Source organism: Ambystoma mexicanum, chromosome 3q, assembly GCF_040938575.1.
Source record: "Ambystoma mexicanum isolate Mex_15411 chromosome 3q, UKY_AmexF1_1, whole genome shotgun sequence".
Lineage (NCBI taxonomy): Eukaryota > Metazoa > Chordata > Amphibia > Caudata > Ambystomatidae > Ambystoma > Ambystoma mexicanum.
In genome coordinates this window covers 967716776-967739931 of record NC_090926.1, presented here as the reverse complement: position 1 = coordinate 967739931, position 23156 = coordinate 967716776, and the positions used below count along the sequence as shown (strand labels likewise).

The window sequence follows — 23156 nt, the reverse complement described above, 5'->3', positions numbered from 1 at the left end:
ACCAATCCTTCTTGTGTCGTTGTTCCATTATCTTTCTCAGCCATTTTCATTCTTGCTTCTATAACTCCTTCTTGTGTTGGTGAACCATTATCTGTATACCTCCTTCTTGCTTCTAAAATGTTTTGCCTTTCTCAGCCGCTGTTCCTCTTAAAGTCGGTTCTACATTGTCAGATCAGCTCCCCCAGTGTTCTTTATTATCTGTCTGGGCCTTGTTCCTGCTTGAGTCCATGCTCCATTTTCTGTCTATTTCGCCCATTGACCCCTCCTGATTCTGTGTTAAATTACTTACCACCACTATTTTCCCTCTTTGAGTGTGCTCCAAAGGCTTCATTGTTCCACCTTTATTCAATATGTTACTGTCTGTCTCAGCCATTAGTCCCTCTTTATTCTATGTGTTACTGTCTGTCTCAGCCATTAGTCCCTCTTTATTCTGTGTGTTACTGTCTGTCTCAGCCATTAGTCCCTCTTTATTCTGTGTGTTACTGTCTGTCTCAGCCATTAGTCCCTTTTTATTCTGGGTGTTACTGTCTGTTTCAGCCATGAGTCCCTCTTTATTCTATGTGTCACTGTCTGTCTCAGCCATTAGTCCCTCTTTATTCTATGTTACTGTCTGTCTCAGCCATGAGTCCCTCTTTATTCTGTGTGTTACTGTCTGTCTCAGCCATGAGCCCCTCTTCATTCTATGTGTTACTGGCTGTCTGAGCCATTAGTCCCTCTTTATTCTGTGTGTTACTGTCTGTTTCAGCCAAGAGTCCCTCTTTATTCTGTGTGTTACTGTCTGTCTCAGCCATGAGACCCTCTTTATTCTGTGTGTTACTGTCTGTCTCAGCCATGAGTCCCTCTTTATTCTGTGTGTTACTGTCTGTCGCAGCCATTAGTCCCTCTGTATTCTATGTGTTACTGTCTGTCTCAGCCATTAGTCCCTCTTTATTCTATATGTTACTGTCTGTCTCAGCCATGAGTCCCTCTTCATTCTATGTGTTACTGTCTGTCTCAGCCATTAGTCCCTCTTTATTCTGTGTGTTACTGTCTGTCTCAGCCATGAGTCCCTCTTCATTCTATGTGTTACTTTCTGTCTCAGCCATTAGTCCCTCTTTATTCTGTGTGTTACTGTCTGTCTCAGCCATTAGTCCCTCTTTATTCTATGTTACTGTCTGTCTCAGCCATGAGTCCCTCTTTATTCTGTGTGTTACTGTCTGTCTCAGCCATGAGTCCCTCTTCATTCTATGTGTTACTGTCTGTCTCAGCCATTAGTCCCTCTTTATTCTGTGTGTTACTGTCTGTTTCAGCCATGAGTCCATCTTTTTTTCTGTAACCCATTCTCTGGCTCACCCACTGTACATGCATGCATCTGAGCTAAACACTTTGTTGAACTACTATGGCTTTTTCCCCGCTTGACTCTATACTTTCAGCGCTAGTGTCATGGAATGCCTGGCATGGCTGCTGTGAACCTGTTTATTCCCGCTTAGCCCCCTCTGCTCCTTGTTTCTATCTTAAGATCATATTGGCCCCGTCTCTCCTTATAATAGACTGGCCTGTAGCGTCACATCATGTCTCTCACATGTTTTATTTCTTGTACATCAGATAGCTCTGCTTTTCTGATCATGTGTCATCACCCGGTTAACCCTTCTTGTCCTTCTTCTTGCATATCTTGACAGTTCCCTCCTCTGGACCCATCAACGTCTCAGCCTTGGCCACCACGTCAAGCAGCATTCTGGTACGGTGGAACGAGGTGCCGGAGCCAGAGAGGAACGGGCTGGTGCTGGGATATAAGGTGAGAACAGAACTAAAGATGACTGGTTCGAAAGCCTGCGTCCACAATACTGCAACATCTTTAAAAAATATGAACACCATTGCAGTAGCTGCTCTCCACCCCTTGGTTGTGCCACTTACTTCCTGGGGCTAGTGCTTTCTCTATTCCGCGACACCTGCGTTCTGGGGTGAAATGCTCCTCTGGTCATCTTGACACCTACCTCCCAAGAGAAGATTCACCTTTCTTCATCCTGACACAGGTGATGAGATCTCTCTCTGTTCATCGTGGTGCACACCCCTTGAGGTGAACCCCTACTGTATTCACCCTGACGCACGCACCCTATGGTAAGACCCTCCTCTTGCACCAACATCAGCAAGCAAGACCGTCTCTGGGTGATGGCCCTCCGGTTCGTCCTGGCACCACTCCTATAGAGAAATCTCCCTTTATTTATCATGGCACGGACCTTCAAAGGCATGTCTTCATTCATTTCAACCTGGCACACACATCCTGAGGAGATGCCTCTGTCTATTCATCCTGGCATGAATCTCCCAGGAGAGATCTTACTGAACTCGCTGTTGATCCTGAAACATACCTCCTGGGGGGGGGGGGGTGCCTATTCAATCCACCATGATCCATGGATCATGAGGTACCGATGCCCTCCCTTCATCCTGACACCTAGCTCTTAAGCCACAACCCTTTCTGTTCACCCTGACACAGACCCCAAGTAGTGAAAGGCTCCTGATCCACCTGTTGCGTATCCCCAGAGGAGAGATCCCCTCCTTATTTCTATTCTGACGCATCGCCAGAGATGTGGTCCTAATCCAAACATAGTGGAACGCGCTTTCTGAATGGCAGGTCCAGCCCATTCACAGTAGCACATTCCTCCCATGGGGAGATCTTCCTGCCATCACAGACTACTTCAAGCCAGACACTACCCTACAATCTATTTCCTGGCGTGATATTGTATCCCTTTCACCAGGCCACCCATGGGAAGACACCCCTCCTCTGATCTGTCACATGCATCCTGATGCATGATTGACTTCTTAGCTCGCATGCCCTCCATACATGTTGTGGTCCAGGCCTTCATCTCATCAACCAGTGTGAGATCCTCCCCGACTCACACCATCACATGCACTTAAGGCGAGATATTCATCCATGCCATTCCTTGAAAATTACGTCCCGGAAACTTTTGCTGCATCTGGTTTCGGTGCTGCAATTAATTTTCTTCTATGACTCTGCTCCCCCATGACATTCCTCTTGTGTGGGAACAACCCCAAAGTCCCAGACCATTGGCCCAAGCCCTCTCTTGTGTTTCGCAGGGCATGATCCCAATCTGCCGGCAGGCCCCAATCCGTCCCCACCCCGCCTCTGAACCTGCCCCACCCTCCCTGTCCCCATGTCCTCCCTCTGCCAGAAACCCAACCTCCCTCGACCCCGTCCCACTCTTTCTGCTCCGGCATCCTGTCACTTATCTGCCCATGCACAAAAAGCATGTGCAACAATTCCCGACAGGCCACGGTTTGAACAAATGCCAAATTAGGCCTGTTAAATCCATTCACTGTGACATTTTGGTACAAGACACTCCTCCCTTCACAACACCTCAGATCTCGTGAAGGGACTGCTCTCCCCATCACCCTGTCACACACTTATTGAGCTGAGACTATTCTCCATTCGCTTTGACATACACCATTATAGTTGAGACCCTGCTCCCCACATAGTTCCTAATTGTCCTTGTGATGCTATATCCCTCTATTCACCATGTGATGTTCCTCTACTGGGTTCCCTTCCATTCATGGGAAATGTCATGATGTTGCTTCCTGTACTAGCCCAGCATTACTTCCTCTTCCAGGTTGTATACAAAGAGAAGGACTCGGATGCTCCGGCGCAGTTTTGGCTGGCGGAAGGGAACTCCTCCCGCAGTGCCCAGCTCGCTGGTCTTGGGAAGTATGTCCTGTATGAAATCCAAGTACTGGCCTTCACCAGGATTGGAGATGGGGTTGCTAGTTCACCAGCAATCCTGGAGAGGACTCTGGATGATGGTAAGTGCCAGTGATTTGGGTGTGGGGTCGAAGTTGGCGTATCTTTTAAACATGGGTTGATGTGGGAAGGTAGAAATGATTTTGACTGAAGGAGGGATAAAGGAAAGGATGGGTGTGTGGATGGATGTTTACAGATGTTTTGGGGTGGGTGTGTGTAGAAAAAACTGGAAAGATGTATGGGCAAGTAGTTCTGTGCACATACGTGTGTGTGTGTGTGTGTGTGTGAGTGCGCGTGCGCACATGTGTACCCCATTTTTACATCCAAAGTTATTGGAGCAACACAACCCTGTTCTCCCCAATCCAGATTTCATATAATGTAAGATAAGGAGTCATTCATGGTGTGCCAGTCACCACCTCAGTGGGCTCCCGGTGCTGAGGCATCCTCGCAGGTTGGAGAGTTGCTAGACCAGACTAGACCAAAGTTTAATATGGCTATTTCTTTCCCAGTGCCTGGGCCTCCTGTTGGAATCCTCTTCCCGGAGGTGAGGACGACCTCAGTTCGTCTCATTTGGCAACCGCCGGCAGCCCCGAATGGGATCATTCTGGGTAAGTAGTCCACTCCTATTTCTCTGGCAGAATATTCTCTGCTAACAGAACAGGAACATGTGTGCTCTCCACCTGTCTCCAAGAGGGAACTGACCAAAGCATGCCTCCTGGCTTTTCCGAGTAGAGAATTAGTCTGTGGTTATTTACCCCTCTCGACATGCTTTGTAAGGGCCTTCAGAATCTGCTGCGTTTAACAGTGGAAAACATATGAAAAGGGCACTGTTCCTTGACAGTCTCTCAATAGTTTCCAAAATGTTGGCTGATTAGTGGGTCATCGTGCTGCCATCTCATTGTAATCACAGGCAATGTGAAAACCCTTCTGGGGCCAGATTATAGAAACTTTGCAACAGTGCAAGTGCAAAGTTGCACGATATTAGCACTAGGGCAAAGTTTTCCCTATTTCTAAAAACTCTGGGACATATTAAAAACCGCAGCACCATGACAAGTGAAGTTTGGCATGATGTAAGCACCAGGGCAGACATTGCTGTAGTGCAAACAAGATACATGTTTGATGTATTTTTGCATCAGGGCAATGTTTGCCCCAGTGGTAATACCGTTCTGTATTAGCACTAGGGCAAACTTTGGCCTGGTGCCAAAATGCAGTGAAAATGTATAAGTTAAGAGCCCTGCACCTGAGATACATCTTCTCGGACTACGCGCTGCAGGATGAAGCACTCTGTTGGTCAAGACTAATAGCGGGCGACAAGACCTCATGGCTGATAGCATCCTACAACATTTTACGCAACTTACAGGAAATCCTGCAGGCTCCTCCAAACGTAGTGGTGTCTTGTTCTCCACAAACGTCTTCTCCACATTAAAACAAAAGTGTCTCCGCTGATAGTTTCAGAGAGACTCAGGACATGAAGTTAGCAACGAAGAATTATTCCTTCCTTTGTAAAAATCTTAAAGATTAAAAACAAAAAAAACAAAAAAAAAAAATGTATAATTTTTGCACTAGAGCAATTTCTGCCCTGGAGCTTATAACATACCAACCTTCACTCATCACGGTGCAATGGTTTTATAATATGTCCTAGTGTTTTTAGAAATAGGGCAAACTTTGCTCTAGTGCCTATACTGTGCAAATTTGAACTTGCACCGGTGCAAGGTTTGTGTAATCTGGCCCCCGAAGGTTAGCAAGCCGGCTGTATCCCAACTTGCTAAGCATTCTGTTCTCGCCTCTAATAGACACAAACCGCTCAAAGATTGCATTAGCGGTATGAAAATAATAACAGGGCATGATGGCTAAGGAAGTCTGACCTAAACTGGAAAACAAAATGTATATTCCACACACATGATAAGCTTATAAATAGGTGTTTGATCAGCTCTAGCTTATTGATTAGTGTTTGATAACCGTTTATATTTCACGTAAATGTATTAAGTTGTTGATTGACAGATCAGAAATACACAATGGAGCATACCTTTGTGGAATTTGTTCTTCCCTAGAGTTTAGTGTTTTATGTAAAACAATACACCAGCTCTTCTGTACTGACTTCATGAAGTCCACTCTCTAAATGAATTACCCGGGCTGAACTGACTCAGCACTCTGCATCCACCGAATGTGTCCTACTATTTACACATATTAGGACAAGTTCTGCTGCTTATGTTGTAGACTACAATTCCCAACATCCCTAGCCAGTATAGTCAATGGTGAAGGATCATGGAAGTCGAAGTCGAAAACATGTGCATGCTACAGGTTGCAGACCCCCTCCCACTGCCCTAGCATGTGTACATTTCTAGAACAGGTCCAGGTCACGGTCAGTTACCGGTACCAGCCTATGTCCTTATTTTTCTAATGTTGAGGCTCTCTGCTCAGAGCTCCTGCAATCCCAGAGCCTTTGTGAAGAGCCCCATATTACTTCCACGTTATTCCTTCGCTGGTGGCTCACACTTTAAGTGTGTCATTTTTCTGCATAGTATTCCTAAAAGGCAATTTACACTAAGCTAACTATTGCAATGCCTAAAACGTTTAGGCGTTGAACTGCTGTTTTGCTATCATCTGCAGATAGCATCTATTTTACTCCTTAAAATCAGTATTGTGCTCCCAACAAAAATATAAAGAGTACTTTATGCTCTTCATTGTCAAGGAACGGCGCCTATGTGCCTACGGGTTAAGTGCACTAAACCAATGTCAAAATAAATAACTAAATAGATAACTTTGACGCGTAGGCACATGTCCACCCAGCCTCCCATCTGTACAGCTATGTTGATATGTTCAGTTAAGTGCCACCAAGGGCCACGGCCCCGAATGGTGGCTCCTCATACAGAGGTTGCCAACTATGAACTGGGGCTTCATGGAGAAAAGGGTCTTAACATTTCTGATCCAGCGACAGAGAAAGTTTACATTACAACAAAAGCTTGAATTCGAATATTAAAGCATATGATACTGTAGGAGAAAAGTAGAATTCTATGTTTACCGCCTAAAGAAGGTATTTTGCTCCCATCTTCCAAAGGTAGGGCGTGAAATGCCCCTCTTCAAAGGCTTCTCTGGAGCTGTGCTCAGAATTAACTTCTTCAGGTTCTGTGAAAATGTGTGATTCTGCTGCACCTCTATACACTCTGCACACATCCACAGATATGCACACTTCAATGTCCCTCCTATAGTTCTGACAGGTATTTTGTGTTTTTCTTCAGCATACCAGATCACCCACCGCCTGAACACAACCACTGCCAACACTGCCACCGTGGAGGTGCTCAACCCTAGTGCGCGGCAGTACACTGCCACAGGCCTTAGACCCGAATCCGTCTACCTTTTCCGCATCACAGCCCAGACCAGGAAAGGCTGGGGGGAGGCTGCAGAGGCACTGGTGGTAACCACTGAAAAACGAGGTAAGCGCAGGCATTGTGGTGGGAGCGGCATATGTGGACCGGTGTTCAAAGGTTGGGAAAGCTGATGGTGACCAGGAGGAAGTGGGGCGGGTGACAAGGAACATTTTAAAAACTCCTGCAGGTGTATTTTGCTTGAACCCTGTGGTTTTTAGGCAGATGTGGGTCTGTACCACTCAACAATAGCCACCATTCATACGGGTATCAGTGAGCGACTTTTCCGTTGAGAAGACGACCTCTTCAGCTCTCGCTTGTGGGGGTTGCCACGTAGCATTCAAGGTTTTTGACAAACTCTTGTAGGCATCTTTTCCTTGGCCTCTGTATTTTGTGGGCAGGTAACTATATCTGTTCCTCCTATAATAGTCACCATGCTTATGCTCAGTAGCAGTGATCAAATGCACAATGGAGAAGAGGACTTATTCAACTCCCATCTGTTGGGCTTGAAAAATAGTATTCAAGGCAATGCATGCTTTGTAGGAGCCAGACCATCTTCTTCTCGTCTATAGAAGAATGATACTTTGTACAGTTTGTAGAGCTTACCTTTTATGTGATCAATGATATATGATATGATAAGTCATTTATTACGCACCTGTACACAAGTGTTTCTAGGCGTGACAAGACAAGGCAGGGGAAGACAAAGGGGAACAAAACAAACGATCTTACTAGGCCTTGTGTCATTCACATCATGCAAGTGCCAACGGATGAGAGGAGAGGTGCCGGGGGAGGGAAAGGGAGAGTGCGATAAGCAAAGCTCAGTAAGTGACCCTGGGGTTTCTGGTTCTAGGTAAGTGCAACGAGTTAGGGGACTGTAGGGTTGCAGATACAGTCCCTAGTGCATGGTAGGCCCGGAGACAGTGCATGGGGCTCCTGGTTGTGAATGAGCCTGGTCCCCATTAGGTTCAGAGGGAGGCCAGGTACCAGTTAGTGCAGCAGACAGGAGCATCAGCAGGGGAGAGAGAGCGAGAGAGAGCAGAAGCCAAGAGGAAGGTCTTGAGTTGCTTCTGGAACCTGAGGTGGTCCTGCTCAAGTATGAGGGAGGCAGGGAGGCTGTTCGAGAGAGAGGCACCAGCCAAGGAGAGAGATCTACCACCCACTCTCTGCCTGGAGAAGCGTCTGACACTCAGAGAGTTGGAGGTGGATGAGCAGAGGGCTCGAGAAGGAAGAGAAGGAAGAGACAGTTGGATTTAGTGTGGTCCCCTGCCACAGAAGGCCTTGTGACAATGCAGAGGGTCTTGAACTTGATCCTTGCAGCCACCAGGAGCCAGTGGAGAGGTTTCAGGGCTGGAGAGATATGAACCCTGGGCTTGAAGCCAAGGACAAGCCTTGCAGTCCTGTTCTGGATCAGTTGTAGAGGCCACAGTGTAGAGGCAGGCAGATTTAGAAAGAGGCTGTTGCAATAGTCCAGCCTAGACAGAACCAGTGCTCTGGAGACAGTGAGCTTATGGGGGAAAGTGAGAAAAGGAAGAATACCTATGAGGAGGTGCAGCTGGTAGTGGGACTTTTAAGAGACGTCCGTGGTGTGAGGCGAGAAGGAGAGGGTGGATTCAAAAATGACATCAAGGTTTTTCGCCTCACAGGAAGGTGTGAGTAGAGGGCCCATAGTCGGCAGATAGAGAGAAAGATGGAAAGCGGGATCAGGGGACTCAATGAGAAGTATCTCAGTCTTTCTGGCATTCAGGCAGAGATTGTTAGAGGCAAACCATTCTTGAATCATGGATAGACAATCAGGAATAAGCGAGAGAGTAGAGGAGGCTGAGGGGAACCTGAAGGAGAGCTGAGTGTCATTCGCATAACACTGAAGCTTAGAACAGAAAGTAGAGATGAGGTGGGTCACAGGTGCCAAGTAATGGTTGAAAGGCCAGGGTGAGAGGTTAGAACTCTGGGGAACGCCACATGTAGAGAGAAAGGTGGGAGAGAGAAAGGAACCAAGTTGGACCTGGGAGGGTTGATCGGAGAGGAAGGAGGTGAACCAGGCTAGGGCCTGATCCGTAGTGCCCAGGTTGTCATGGAGACGACTGATCAGGATGGCATGGTTGGCCGTGTTGAAAGCAGAGGAAAGATAAAGGAGGATGTGAACAGAAGGAAGGCTAGAGTCGAGATATGAGAGCAGGTCTTCACGGGTGTTCAGGAGAGCAGGTTCTGTGCTTCTGGCCGCTCTAAAACCAGACTGATGGTCATGGAGACAACCAACAGATTTGGTATGGCGGTTCTGAATAACTGAGTGTTGGGCTCCTTGCCTACACCAGATAGATGTTCCATCAGTGCATTGACCTGTTATTGTATTGCCTTATCTTCTCAGATCGCCCGCAGCCCCCAAGCACACCGCTGGTGCAGCAAGAGGACGTCATGGCGAGGAGCATCTTGCTTTCATGGGAGCCCGGCAGTGATGGGCTATCCCCGGTCCGATATTACACAATCCAATACCGTGAGCTGCCAAATGGTGAATGGGCTGTGCATTCCACCGCGGCCAGCCATAATTCCTCGTCAGCCGCCATCGTGGACAGGTGATGTGGGAGTTCTATATCTGTAGTTTTGGGTCCACCAACCGTTCTTGGGATTTGGTTTGTTTTAATCTGTTGAATTTATTTATTGTTGTTGTGTAAGGTGCCAACCACAAATTCAGTCTCTTCGTAGCACCCGCCAAGGAAGGGGGTAAAAAGATTAGGAAATTGTCAAAGGGAGAGGGGGGGTCTTATCCTTCTCTCTCCTTGTATTTTAGCTCAGCTAAGGGCTTGGAAGGGGAGGAGCATTGCATACCAAGTAATGAACGAGTGCAGTGAGTGTGGCTCACTGCATGGTGGGGACAGGCCAATATACAGTAATCTGCAAAATAGCCAGCCATCTACACTTATAGCAGAAGTTGAAGCATCCCAGCAGTAGAGTAGTCCTTCTGTCCAAGTGTTTAGAACAGGAGGTCTCAAGGGGATTGGAAGGTCGTTCCGTGTGGCTTGTCCATCAGTGCTTAGCATTTTGCCCCCAAATCTCTCTTTCCTGTCATAGTGTGAGAGAAGGTGCCTGCTGAACCTAGGACCCTGGACAGGCAGTACTTAGCAAGTGCTTGTTGAATATAAACCCAGACAGATGTGCAGGTGGCTTGAGGAATGATGCACATGGTTTTAAAGGTGATCAGTCCATGTAGAGCTTTACCTGGCTGCCTTACTTTGTATTACTTGCAGCTAGCGTGTAAGGAAAACCCAGCTACATCATGCCCATGTTTTACTGCCATAACTAGAGTGGGGGAGGAGGAGCCAAGGTAAATTATCAGTATTTGACACATAGGCCCTTGTCAATCACCCGGTCATGGATGCTAGAAAGGGAAGATGATATGACCACAGAGTCTGAGGTGGAGAGCTACCCAGTTTGGAAGCAATCTGTGTATCACCAGCATAGGTTTGGTAAGAAGTGCAAAAGGGAAAACTGAGGCAGGCAAGTGGTTTGAGGTGGGCATTGAAGTGCCAAGGGAAGAGGACAGAACCTTGGGGGACACTACAGTTGAGCAAACTCAACTTAGATAGCAAGTAGCAGTTCTCTGTCCTATAGAAAGGCAATCCAGCCAGGTGCCCTAACGTTAATGCCATAAGAGCCTTGCAGGCAGTTAGGAAAGGTGGAGTGCTTCACTTTATTAAACACCACCAATCGTGTGAGGATAGCTAGTGTCTCATTGTGCAGTGAGTGATGCAATTCATCCCTCACAAACAACAGGGCAGATTCCATCCCTCTGGAGTTTATACTGGTGGTTGTGTAACAGGTTATTTGACTCACTGTCACTCAGCAGCTGTTGGGAATCCGTGTTCTCCAGAATGTTTCCCAAAAAAGATTTGTTGGCTGTTGGGTCGATAGGTGACCAAAATGTCTGGGTCATCAGATGACTCCTTCGGAATGTGGGTGTTGTGAGTCTTCTTTAAGGCCTCAGGGAAGCAGCCCAATCTTAAGGAGGAGCTGTTTGCCAGTGCATCCTGGCTAGTTTCCATGTATACAGTGTTCTCTATGGTAGTTAGAGTGGGACCTGCTCGGGCAGAGCCTTCATTTCTGGGACTATTCTGGTGATCTCTGCGTTCTGACACAAGATGAAAGCGGGAAAGCAGGAGCGCTGGTGTCTAGCAATGTTGCTTTGAATAGCCATCAGCACCTATTGGACTAGCAGACCAGATTGTCAGTCAATTCTTGGGAAGGAAAGGGAGCGGATGAACATCCCAGAGCGAGAACCCGTGTTCTGTAGACCTCAAACACTAATGCATGTTAGGCACATGCAAGAATCGGTCACGCAAGCGGCTTTATCCTTCAATTATATAGTGGACTAGAGGCTACTGAGCCAGTTAAGTTGATCTGTTTGCAATCAATTGTATTGCCATCGACATTCATGACCCCACTTTTGCCCCATCATGAGGGGCAGTTTGGTGGCATACAAATTATTTCTTTGCTGCTACTTTTCATTTCCTCTAGGAGTTCTTGTATCCTAGTGACCCCATCATATAACCCGGAAGTACTTCTCCAGGGCAGCAGTGGCGGTAGATACGCCCTTGAATGTTTCAGCAAAGAGGGCTGTTGAGACCCCCCCCCCTCAAGCCCTGCATGGTCAGTAGGGAAGGCTGCCAGCTTGCTCTACACCTCGCCTAGTAGTGGCCTTCCTGTCTCAGGGCATTGGCTGCAGAGCGATTGGTCAGAATTCAGAGTCTGGCTCCCAGCTGACACAACAGGTGATTGCCCCGTGCTTGTCACCTGATTTAGCAGGAGGCAGAAATGCATCTCATACCCTCTCCCTTTTATACATTATAGTGCTTTGGTGGCCTTATACAGGCGTCAAAGCACCCTCTGGAAGGGCCAATATCTTCAGGCTGGTGATGTAGTTTACTGGCAAACCTGCACTGGTGGAGTCCTAATACTGGGTTTCCAAAAATAAACAAAAATCCAAAGTCAGACAAAATCATGGGAACTCGTGTCGCGGTTATATCTGGCTTGCATAATTGTGAAACCTGAAAAACAGTTTAACCCACAGTTCTAGTCACTATATAACATGATATATATATTTACCTTCAGATGTGGGGAATTCATATAGCTGTGAACCAGTCATCCTGTTCTACAGAAAGGTCTGCATTTAGGTGGCAACATGGATCAGTTTTCTAAGGGTGTTTGTAAGAGGATTCTGAGCTTTGGAGGTCTGATGTAGGCCAACATTTGAGATTGGGCCAACTGGTTTGCCGAGGGTCAGGGAATTTTGGTACCTCAGTAACCTCTATCTTCTCACTCCTGCAGGTTAAAGCCCTTCACTTCGTATAAGTTCCGGGTGATGGCCACGAACGACATCGGGGACAGCGAGTACAGCCAGGAGTCGGACTCCTTGACCACGCTCCAGGCAGGTCTGTAACTCACTGTATGTGTGGTCACGAGCGAAGCTTCCTGTAAGATAGTAAAAATTACTATGCATTGGTGGACAGTGTGCGGAGAAAGCTGCAGCCAGTGCCCGCATGCCTCTCTTACACAAACCGCCCCGCCAATCAATCTCTCACTTGAACCCTCACTCATTGACATGTATAGCACCTGTTGCGCTCACACTTTCACACTCTCACTCTCAGCATCAGGTACTCTGCTTCCCATCCACCTTTATATCTGAAGAAAGGCATGTGTCTTTCACATCAAATCAGAGGTGAAATAATTACGCAGTAATTCAGCGTTCCATGGGCTTCACCACCTGGTAACAGCCTGGATCCCAAGTTATAGGCACGAGTGAAATAAGGGCCTTAGTGCCCAGCCCCGTTACCAGCCAGAGAAGTCCATGGAACCATGCTGTTATTTTTATCAGAACTAGGGATTCTAATCAGAGTGCAAAGAGCAATACATTTGTATGAAATAATGTGCGTCCCATTTCTTTTGAGTGATCTATGTGTATATTTTGTTGTATAAGTGTTCTCATAGAATCCGTAGTTGCGTTCTCTACAGGGACCTCATAGGCTGAAAAGCTTTTTAGATCCTGCCAGGAAGGAAGCCGGTGCCTGGACAGTAAACAGAGAACGCACCATGCTCTCAACCATGGACCTTTGTTTTTCCAAATAAGAACACACCAGCTATACAGAATGCTTTCCTCCGCCAGCCCTGTGGCAAACAACCCACTTATCAGAAAATCAAATAAAGAGAAAAGCGCCCCACAACAGAAAAACAACACTAACCGAGTAATAAAACATGAAAATCAGCTTGGAATGGTTACTTCTTAGGGGTCAGGAAGTGACAGAGAAGCAAGTTAAGGACAGGCCGCCAGGGTTGTGGCAATAATGGTCAAAGTGTTTGTTGATACTTAAAGGTTCCTCACTCCTCTGCTGCCCTAAGACTTTGACACATTTTACTCTGCACCTTGTTGGTCATGTCCTTCCATCAGTCGCAGAAAGCTTGCTGGATGTGTGCCAGCTGTTACAAAGAGCCAGGTGCCCTTATACGGGATACCTTTTACTGCAGGGATTGGCCGCCTTCCTACTGAGAGTCTAAGTGCCAGTACAACCGTCGGTCAGTGACTGATTGGCGGTCAAGGGTGAGCGTGTGGTAAGTTCTTTAGTACAGGGAAATCTGGAGTAAATGCTGCAACAGTGCTTGGGAAAGATGGCCTTGCTGATTGAATGCTTGCTGGGCAGGTGCTTGGTTGAGGCTGCAATCCTTCAGCAGCTGATGGGCCTAGAAAATATGCAACATATAAGCAATCCAGGTCAGATTCTGATTCAGTGCTGGGCATTACTGGCTCTTGCAGTGAATGCTGCGAAGCTTCCGGTTACTCTCAGTAAGGTTTGGAAATGCTAACTGTCTCCTTTCTCTCCTCCAGCCCCAGACGGATCACCCACAATACTCGCTGTCACCCCTCATACAACAACCTCTGTGCTGATTCGCTGGCAGGTACTTCTTGTCACCTGTGTGGTCTTGGGTCTAATCGGATGAGTGTTTGCTAGTAAGAGGCCAGCAGCTGCAGACTCTGTACAAGGGACTGTGTATAAGTGTGGATAGAAAATGCACAAGCAGAGGGGATGTGTAGCTTTAAAACACTTGTGGCACGATTCATTAAATTCTTTGCACGATTCAAAGTGACTTTGCACTGCTGAAAAGTTACTTTGCACTGCCAACATAAAGCCTGATTCATGGAACTGTGTGAATTGTATTTTTGCAGTGAAAAGTCAGTGCAAAGTCATTTTTTTCAGTACAAAATGACTTTGCACTGACATTGCACTGCAAAAATACACTTTGCACAGTTCCATGAATCAGTGTCAGCATTACAATAACCCATGGTACTTCCTTCACCATTTCACGTCCATATAGAAATCTTCTATATGTAACACTTGAACACTTTCACTGTAGTTACTGGGTATATCCAACTTGCTTCTTTTCACTTAAAAGGAAAATGCTCTGGTGTCTTAAATATATATATATATATATATATATATATATATATATATATATATATATATATATATATATATATATATATATATACTGCATCCGTAAAGCACTTTGGCCTTACACAAACCAATTGTTGAATTAAAAAGTAACAGATATAAGCAATGTTTTAGTGAAAGTGCCTCTGGTGTTTAATACACAGACTTATTAAAAGTGCTCAATCGTTAGACAATCCATATGGGGAAAGTGCTCAGTGTTAAACATACCAAGTGATAGCCGATAAAGTGAAAATGCAGTGGTATTAATATTATTGTGTATTAAAAGTGAAAGTGCTCATCCATTCGGTATACAGAGTGTTTAAATTAAAGGGTCTGTGTGATAACAGAGAATGTGTCCCGGTGTTATACACAGCCGTATTTTTAGTGAGTACTCTCTGGTAATAGATATATACGGCACGGTTTGCAAAACATTTTTCAATGGGATTGTGCCATTGTAAATCAGGATCATAGAATATTAGAAGTGAATGTGCTCCAGAGTTATACACAACAGCATATACAGAATGTTAGAAGTGAAAGTGCTCCTGAGTTATACACAACAGTATACATAGAATGTTAGAAATTAACGTACTCCAGAGTTATACACAACAGTATATATATAATGTTAGAAGTGAAGGTGCTCCAGAGCTATACACAACCATATATATAGAATGTTAGAAGTGAAGGTGCTCCAGAGTTATACACAAGAGTATATATAGAATGTTAGAAGTAAAAGTGCTCCAGAGCTATACACAACAGTATATATAGAATCTTAGAAGTGAAGGTGCTCCAGAGTTATACACAACAATATACATAGAATGTTAGAAGTTAACGTGCTCCAGAGTTATACACAAGAGTGTATATAGAATTTTAGAAGTGAAAGTGCTCCAGAGCTATACACAACACTATATATAGAATATTAGAAGTGAAAGTGATCCAGTTATACACAGCAGTCTACATAGAATGTTAGAAGTGAAAGTGCTCCTCAGTTATACACAACAGTGTGCATAGAATGTTTGAAGTGAGAGTGCTCCAGAGTTATACACAACTGTATTTATAGAATGTTAGAAGTGAAAGTGCTCTAGAGCTATACACAACAGTATATATAGAATATTAGAAGTGAAAGTGATCCAGTTATACACAGCAGTCTACATAGAATGTTAGAAGTGAAAGTGCTCCTGAGTTATACACAACAGTGTGCATAGAATGTTTGAAGTGAGAGTGCTCCAGAGTTATACACAACTGTATTTATAGAATGTTAGAATTGAAAATGCTCCAGAGTTATACACAAGAGTATATATAGAATGTTAGACGTGAAAGGGCTCCAGTTATACACAACAATATACATAGAATGTTAGAAGTGCTCGTGCTCCAGAGTTATACACAACAGTATACTTAGAATGTTAGAGGTGAAAGTGCTCCAGAGTTGCATACAACAGTATACATAGAATGTTAGAAGTGAAAGTGCTCCAGAGCTATACACAACAGTATATATAGAATATTACAAGTGAGAGTTCTCCAGATTTATACACAACAGTGCACACAGAATGTGACAAGTTAAAGTGCTCCAGAGTTGTAGACAGCAGGCTTTGTGTGAAAGCTCTCTGGCAATAGGTAAATAGAACTTTAGAAGTGTAACTGCTCCAGTGTTAGAAATACTGACTTCTAAAGAGAAAGTGCCTCTGTGTCAAATATACTGAAGTTGTAAAGTGTAAAGCACTTACCAAATGTTGCAATAACAAGTTCTTCTGTATTAGATATAATGAAAGTTTGCTGTGAAAGCATTTCCGTTTTGAAAACGCCGAGGGCCTGATTCACAGAATGTTTTCCTATGGGATTGCGCCATTATAAAACGCTTCTGTGAATCAGGGCCTGAAGGTCTTATTTTCAAAAGAGGTTTCAATGGGAAAATATTTTGTAAATCAGGCCCCGAGTTGTTAAACGGAAAGTGCTGCTCTGTCAGATATAGAGAATGGTTAAAGCAGCTCTGTATTACACATAACAAATATTGACATATGAAATTCCCCGGTATCGGATGTATGGAATATTTGAAGGCAAGGCGTGGTAAAATGTAGTATTGTGAGTGATTAAACTGAAAGCGCTCCTATGTTCCACATAGAACATTCTTACAGTTAAAGTGTTTAGTGTTAGATGTACCCAACATTTAATAACTAAGTATTTCGAATAACAAAGCCATTTCACTTCAAACATTCAACATATGTACCAGCGCAGAGCACGTTATTTAACTATTTATTACTGGTAAAACCAAAGTGCTCTGGAACCATTCAGTATCCCTCACTCTAGGGTTCTAAATGTTAACACTGCAGCACTTCCCATCTAGACAGTCCATACCTCTAACATTCAGTACTTTCATTTAAAATACGTAGAATCCATTTTGTATGCAATATTTATTTTAGTTACTTTGTATGGCACACTTATCATAGTGAGGCCTCAAGGCTTTATATATCATTCTCGCCGCACTACCACTATATGCAACTCTGCGTCAGCCTGGTAGTCATGCCCTCTCTATCCTCCAGGTATTCCTTGTACTATCTCTATTGAAAGCCGCTGCTGTGGCGCGTCTAGAGCTTGAACTGCGTGACCGTTCCTGGTCTGCCCACCCCCCACCTGACTATTTCTCTCCATCTTTTTTTTTCACCACAGGCCCCCGCAGAAGACAAAATCAATGGGATCCTGCTGGGTTACCGGATCCGGTACCGCGAACTGGTGTACGATAGTCTCCGGAGCTTCACAGCACGCACTATCAACAACCCCAGCTCCAAGTGGACCGAGCTGACCTGTGAGTGGCTTTCACTCCGTCATTGGATATCCTTGAGGAAAAAGGGCTATTATGAGTGCACGCTGCCCCAGGCACCACAGCAACTCAGGTCGCCAGTATATTTCGAAAGTCAGGGCCGCAAATGGTCAAATCGGCAGATATGTTGATGTCACCAGATAGACTGACAGCCTAAAAGGAGTGACTGCAGCTCTGCAATTCCTTTTGCTGCTCAATCGAGAAGGGTAATATCCGGTTAGCAAGCCACGCACGTCACAGCACCACCTAGTAGCCATCCCTGGAAGTTCACCTCCTGTTTAGATGCACAGGGCAATGCATTATGGGCAGTCAATGAAAAGCGTGCCCTTTTGCCTCTCTATAGTAAGGGCCGTTAGGGGGCAGAGTTGACTTGCTTCGGGAGTGGGAGTATGCAGCCTGAATCCGCAGGGTGGGGTGTAGCGACGGCAGGTTATGTCCAGGATTACTCCCTCAGGGACTGAAGACTCCTGCTCCACATAAGAAAAGTGCTGTCCCTGGGGCCCTGCAACGTGCATTTATTTCCGGTGGAAATGAATTGCAGGTTAGTGTACAGGAATTTGGGATTTGCAGTTTACATTCTCCGCTCAATAGTGAAGGTTGAAACGCGTGTCGTTATCATTTTGAAATGTAGAGAAATGCTTGTGTAAGCATTTTTTAAACTGATTTGTCACTGGAGCTTTCCACCATTAATTCGACTCGGCAAGAGTAAGTGGGGATTGGGGGGGCATGCGATTGCTTTGAAGGTGTTTGATATTTTCTTTAAGTGTATGAGATAGCCGAGGGTGGGCTAGTGGTGCTAGAACTGTTACAATAAAAGGGTGTAAAAGTGCCCAGTGGAAAAACTTGGAAGGTCAAGTGGTTTTTAAAGGTCCTCGAAACCTTGACATGACACGAGTGGATTACAATAACCCTGTTCTGACGTCCCTTTGGTTGAAATCAGTTATTGACAGTATTCAGCTGCAATGACATCTGCTAACCTGCTAAGTGAAAACGTCACGTGCGCAGACTACCGCTGCCTGACCGGCCTTTCAGAAAGCCCACCCTGCTCTTTATAAACCAGTTAGCTCCCCTTGCTTCTAACCTCCCAATGACTGTTTCCACGTGCTGTTTTTGAACATGTTTCGTTCTGGCTTGTATCCAGTTGGCTTTGAGTTGTGTGTCGTAAACTTGTTTGATTGCTTTTTATGTATTAATAAGTCTAATAACGCAGCATGCAGGGAAATCATTGGGTACAGTGGCCTCTGCTGGCTTCCCACACCTGCATGGGACGTACAACATTAGAAAATACTTTAAGCTACAGCTGGGCGGAGATACTCTGTCGTTGGAAGAAAGTTGTTGATTTCTATAACCTGATCCTCCTCATTCAACACCATGAAGCAAGACCCGACCCCCGCCCTCCCTTGCTGGCTGCAGGTCGCCATTCCTCCTGAAGCTTCGTAGGGTTTCATGGGGGCTTGTGGGGGGAGCGGTGTGGGGGGGTGGGTGTTGTTATAGTTCACAAAGCTTTGTGGCTTCTTTTGCTTCTCACCATTAGTCTGCAGGTGGAAGGTCCTGTATGGGAGCTAGGTGGGGGGCGGGAGGGGCGGGGTGGGGTTTGAAATAGGAAGATGGCGGAAAAAAGCCACACCAAACAATCAAGAGACCTCCCCCTATCCATCAAAATCTTCCCACTCCCACACCACGCTGAAGGGCCAGCCCAACATGCAAGGGAGGTAGGGGCGTTTTTTGGCCCGGAGTAGTTTTCACCAATGTTACTGACCCAAGTGTGCTTTGAATTGCACTATTAGGACATATTATACCAACAACGCCCCTTCGGTAGTACTTAGAAAGGGTACTAGCCAAGAGCTTTTCATATGTCTACAACCCCCTCCCATTGGGCAAAAACGAAATATGGTCGGTAGAGATGGGCAACAAAATATAAAAAAACACTGTCTGCAGCTTCCGCTCGCTAAAGGGTAGCGCATATTCCATCGCTGGTTTATAGACCTTGGTAATTAGGGGTCTCAGAATGTGTAGCCTAGAGTCTACGGTGTTGACTGTGGAAGCACAGACGAATATCACGTTTCATTCTAGCGCTTCTTGCTGGATATCTAGTGCATCCAAGCACTGCAATAGTGGCTATCAGTGGTCGCCAGTGTAATGGCACTCAGCGTATCGGCCTCAGAAGGACAAAGGGCTGTGTTGGCCCTGAAGTAATGAGTTACGTGAGTGTGAGTCGCATACTAACACTTAACCCACTGAGATATCGCACCCGTTTACTGGATGACTGCATTGTGTGGTCCTGGGTTAATCACCTATTATCTGGGTGCTGCAGTTAGCTTATCTCCAAAAACAGTGCACACCTTGAAACCCACTATAAACCTCAAACTGGAGCTTTCATTTTCAACTGGGAAGAGAAGATTTACTATAATTTGACATGAATTACACACCCATCCAAAGGAGCTTTGAGGCCTAAGCGTTCCCCTCTGTTTCTTTTTCTCTTTGGTCCAAGTAACTTTAATCTCCTCCGACCACATTGAATTCTTTCTTGGACCAACACAGCCACAAACGCCTTCTTGAAACGCATGCATTTGGTACTGGCCTTTTAGTACATCTCTACTTTCTATTTCCCAGAAACCGTTTTGTACTTGATCATGGATGTCAGCCTCTTAAAATCTGGGGGAAAGCATCCGGCTTCCATGGCAACCATGTTTTACCTTTGCTGTATTGGCTGCATTGCCCGCTGAGGAACCAGGCACCCTGGAATGTGGTCCTGGTTTTTCCAACCATGTTTGTGGTCATGAGCAAACCATCATACTTTCGTGGGCCTTACATCCCTTTTCTGACAACATTGGGAGTGCCTGGAAGCCGGTGAATTCCTAGCACTAAGCACTATATTTTATTTTTATTTTTACATTTGTATAGCGCACTACAGCCCACGGGCATTGAGGCGCTTTTTCAAGAAAGTGTAAGTAGGCAGGAATACGACTTGGAACATGCGGTTACTTAGTTACATCATAGGCAGTCGGTTGCAAGTACATTAAGCAGACATAGGTGTCAGTTAAGTGCCAAGCAAATGCTAGGCATGAACAATTCAAACAATGTAGACTGGTATATAAAATGTTTGATCACTTTCATTTGCATGGTTGGCATTTGACACGTCAGAGCCTGTAGGGGACAGTGACCTGATTGGGTCCTGCGCAGTTGCACTCTCTCCCTGTCTGGGTTGCCACCTGACTCCATGTCCGTATGGACACTACGTTCAAGTACCGGTCTATCGCTTCTCCATTATTTACCTGCTCGGAGCTGTAGTGTTGTCACTTCAATTGAATAAAATCTACTGAAGTAAGACTAAAGTAAAAGCAAAGTCCAGGAGTGGAGTAGGCTTTCTTTCCTGACATGGAGTCCGGTGCAATCCTACTTCCGGTCCATACAGAGAGACACTCAGCTCGCATCCTTGTGTTTTGTGTTTTGTGTACTGATGTTGTCTTCTGGACATGTTCTGTGTTGTTTTGACTAACCTCACTCACTGCTCTTGCCCCTATCATGCTTGGCAGCTGTGTATAACACCCGGAACCTGAGCGAGACCAGCTTGACCCAGTACGAACTGGACAGTAAGTGTGCGCTTTTTATGCCGCTAAATCGTGTAAGTAGGGAAATGAAGGCCAGGCGGCTGTGCTTTGGATGTCACTGCCCAGGGAAGTCAGACAGGCCTGCTGCGCTTCCAGGAGAAATTGGATGTATGCGAGTGCTGCTGACGGCGGGTCGTGCTGGGGAAGGGTCCCCCGCTTGTCTTTTGGGAAGAGTCACTCACACACAAGTAGTTGACTGTCATGCAACCAACCAGTCCCAATCCCCTGGCATGCAACCGACCCTTCTAGATGCCCACTGGCCTTTCAACAGCAGCCTCTTGTTGGCAAAACCTGTCTACCTCATGTGGGCCCATTTTTTTTCAAATATCTGAACATGCTGTAAAACAATGGGTGTCCTTTGGTTCTTTCTTTTCTTTCTACGTTATACACATATAAGCTGAAACTATTGGAGTACAGACAGCGAGTGGCTTTCGATTTTTTACCACCCATTGACTGCCAATGGCCATACTGATACCTATGGCCATTCCCACCCACTATCTATCCCCTCCTGCCCTTCCCAGCCAAAACATATGCTCGTGGGAACTCTTTGAGCTAGCTCTGTCATGCAGCAACATAAAACGTTGTGCTTTGCAAGGCCTGCCACTGTTATTTCTAAGACATCTTCTGAGAGTTAAGGATTTATCAGAGCTTTAAAATGTGCCATTTGCTACTTGATTTATAAACTGTGTTTCCTCACTTTTTGTTCCTTTCACTGAAATCTAGTTTAAAATTAGCATTGGCAAAGCCAACAGTTTTGGCGTGTTCATAGGTTATAGATAAGCATTTGCCAACCACTGGCATCATATGCCCTGGTACTCATACTATGTATCTGCTCTTGCCTTCTTATGGCCAGTTACTACTATTATAGCAATACCTGACAAATGCCACTCCCGTGCATACGCAAAAGCCATAACTGTTGGCTTTGCCAATGCTTGTTTAACCTTATTAGGCAATATGAAGGCAAGACACTATGTGCCACTAACTGCTCAGAGAATGCTAGTCTGATCTATACATTCCAGGAAAGGTTAAGCTCATTTTTAATTGTTCCCTATGATCGTATTTGCAGCACCAAATCAGTTTTTAGGATTAGCATTTCAGATCGCTAAGCAGGCTGTGACCGATCTGGCACAGCAGCAGTGTGGGTGGCTTTGTCCTCTATGGGATGTCTGGAATGTTGCCCTGTACCCCATCTTGTTCCTCGCTCTGGTAAAGGCCATTGCTAGATTTGCTCCAGTTTCAGGGTCGTGGGGATTCATGTCATGAAGAAACAGCTCTGCTTTTCCCCATTACATCCTGATTGCTAACTTCAGGAAGTTTAAGGGGGTTTCAGCCATAAAACTCAGAACACTGTACTGTCACTTGATCAATTTTGACATATCAGAGCACACCATTTTTTTTTGGTTTTGGCAATTAGATGCCACTGTTGCACCACTTGTAAAGCCAAAGTTATTGGTTTAGGAGTCCATAGAGGAGGGAGGTGGGATGTGGGAATGAACACTAAGGGCCCGATTCATGGAATTTCTAGCACGGTTCAAAGTGACTTTGCACTGCTGAAAAGTGACTTTGCACTGCCGACACAAACACTGATTCATGGAACTGTGCAAAGTGTATTTTTGCAGTACCAAGTCATTTTGTACTGCAAAGATGACTATGCACTGACTTTACATGGAGACTATGCACTGACTTTGCACAGTTCCATGAATCAGGGTTTGTGTTGGAAGTGCAAAATCACTTTTAAGCAGTGCAAAGTCACTTTGAACCATGAAAAAAAGTTCCATGAATCGGCTTACAGTCTGTGAGGGTTTGGCTTTTTTACCCATGTATTGATCACGCATGGCCATGCCAATCCATTCCACCCACTAGAGCCAAAACACACCCTTCTGGGATCTCTTTGACCTGCCTCATCCTCCATTAACATTAAACAATGTGGTTTTATAGACCTGCCACTGTTACTTCTAAGCCTGCTTCTAAAAGGTAATGGCTTAATTTCAGCTGTAGATCAGCCACAGGTGTGATATAAATAGCGTAATCAAGTGTGTGTTAAACCATAAGAAACTAATGTACAGACCCATATACACGGGCCAAAGTGCAGGTTTTCATTGAGACAGTAGGACCAATATCAATACTAAGCCTACAGCACCCTCTAGTGTTGAGAACAGGCAA

The 23156-nt window shown here is 45.4% G+C and overlaps 1 protein-coding gene across 7 annotated transcripts in view; it reads left to right on the top strand.

The window, feature by feature from the left end:
- Positions 1–23156, top strand: part of SDK2 (sidekick cell adhesion molecule 2) — a 1531827-nt gene that overhangs the window by 1341508 nt on the left and 167163 nt on the right. For 4 of the 7 annotated variants that reach the window (XM_069655110.1, XM_069655111.1, XM_069655113.1 and 1 more), the window contains exons 26-34: positions 1659–1774; positions 3603–3792; positions 4240–4338; positions 6970–7164; positions 9461–9665; positions 12415–12518; positions 13967–14037; positions 17232–17367; positions 20919–20975. In XM_069655110.1, coding sequence (XP_069511211.1) covers positions 1659–1774; positions 3603–3792; positions 4240–4338; positions 6970–7164; positions 9461–9665; positions 12415–12518; positions 13967–14037; positions 17232–17367; positions 20919–20975 — 1173 coding nt within the window. The remainder of the gene's footprint in view (positions 1–1658; positions 1775–3602; positions 3793–4239; positions 4339–6969; positions 7165–9460; positions 9666–12414; positions 12519–13966; positions 14038–17231; positions 17368–20918; positions 20976–23156) is intronic. The other 3 variants (XM_069655112.1, XM_069655117.1, XM_069655115.1) reach the window with 1 other exon arrangement.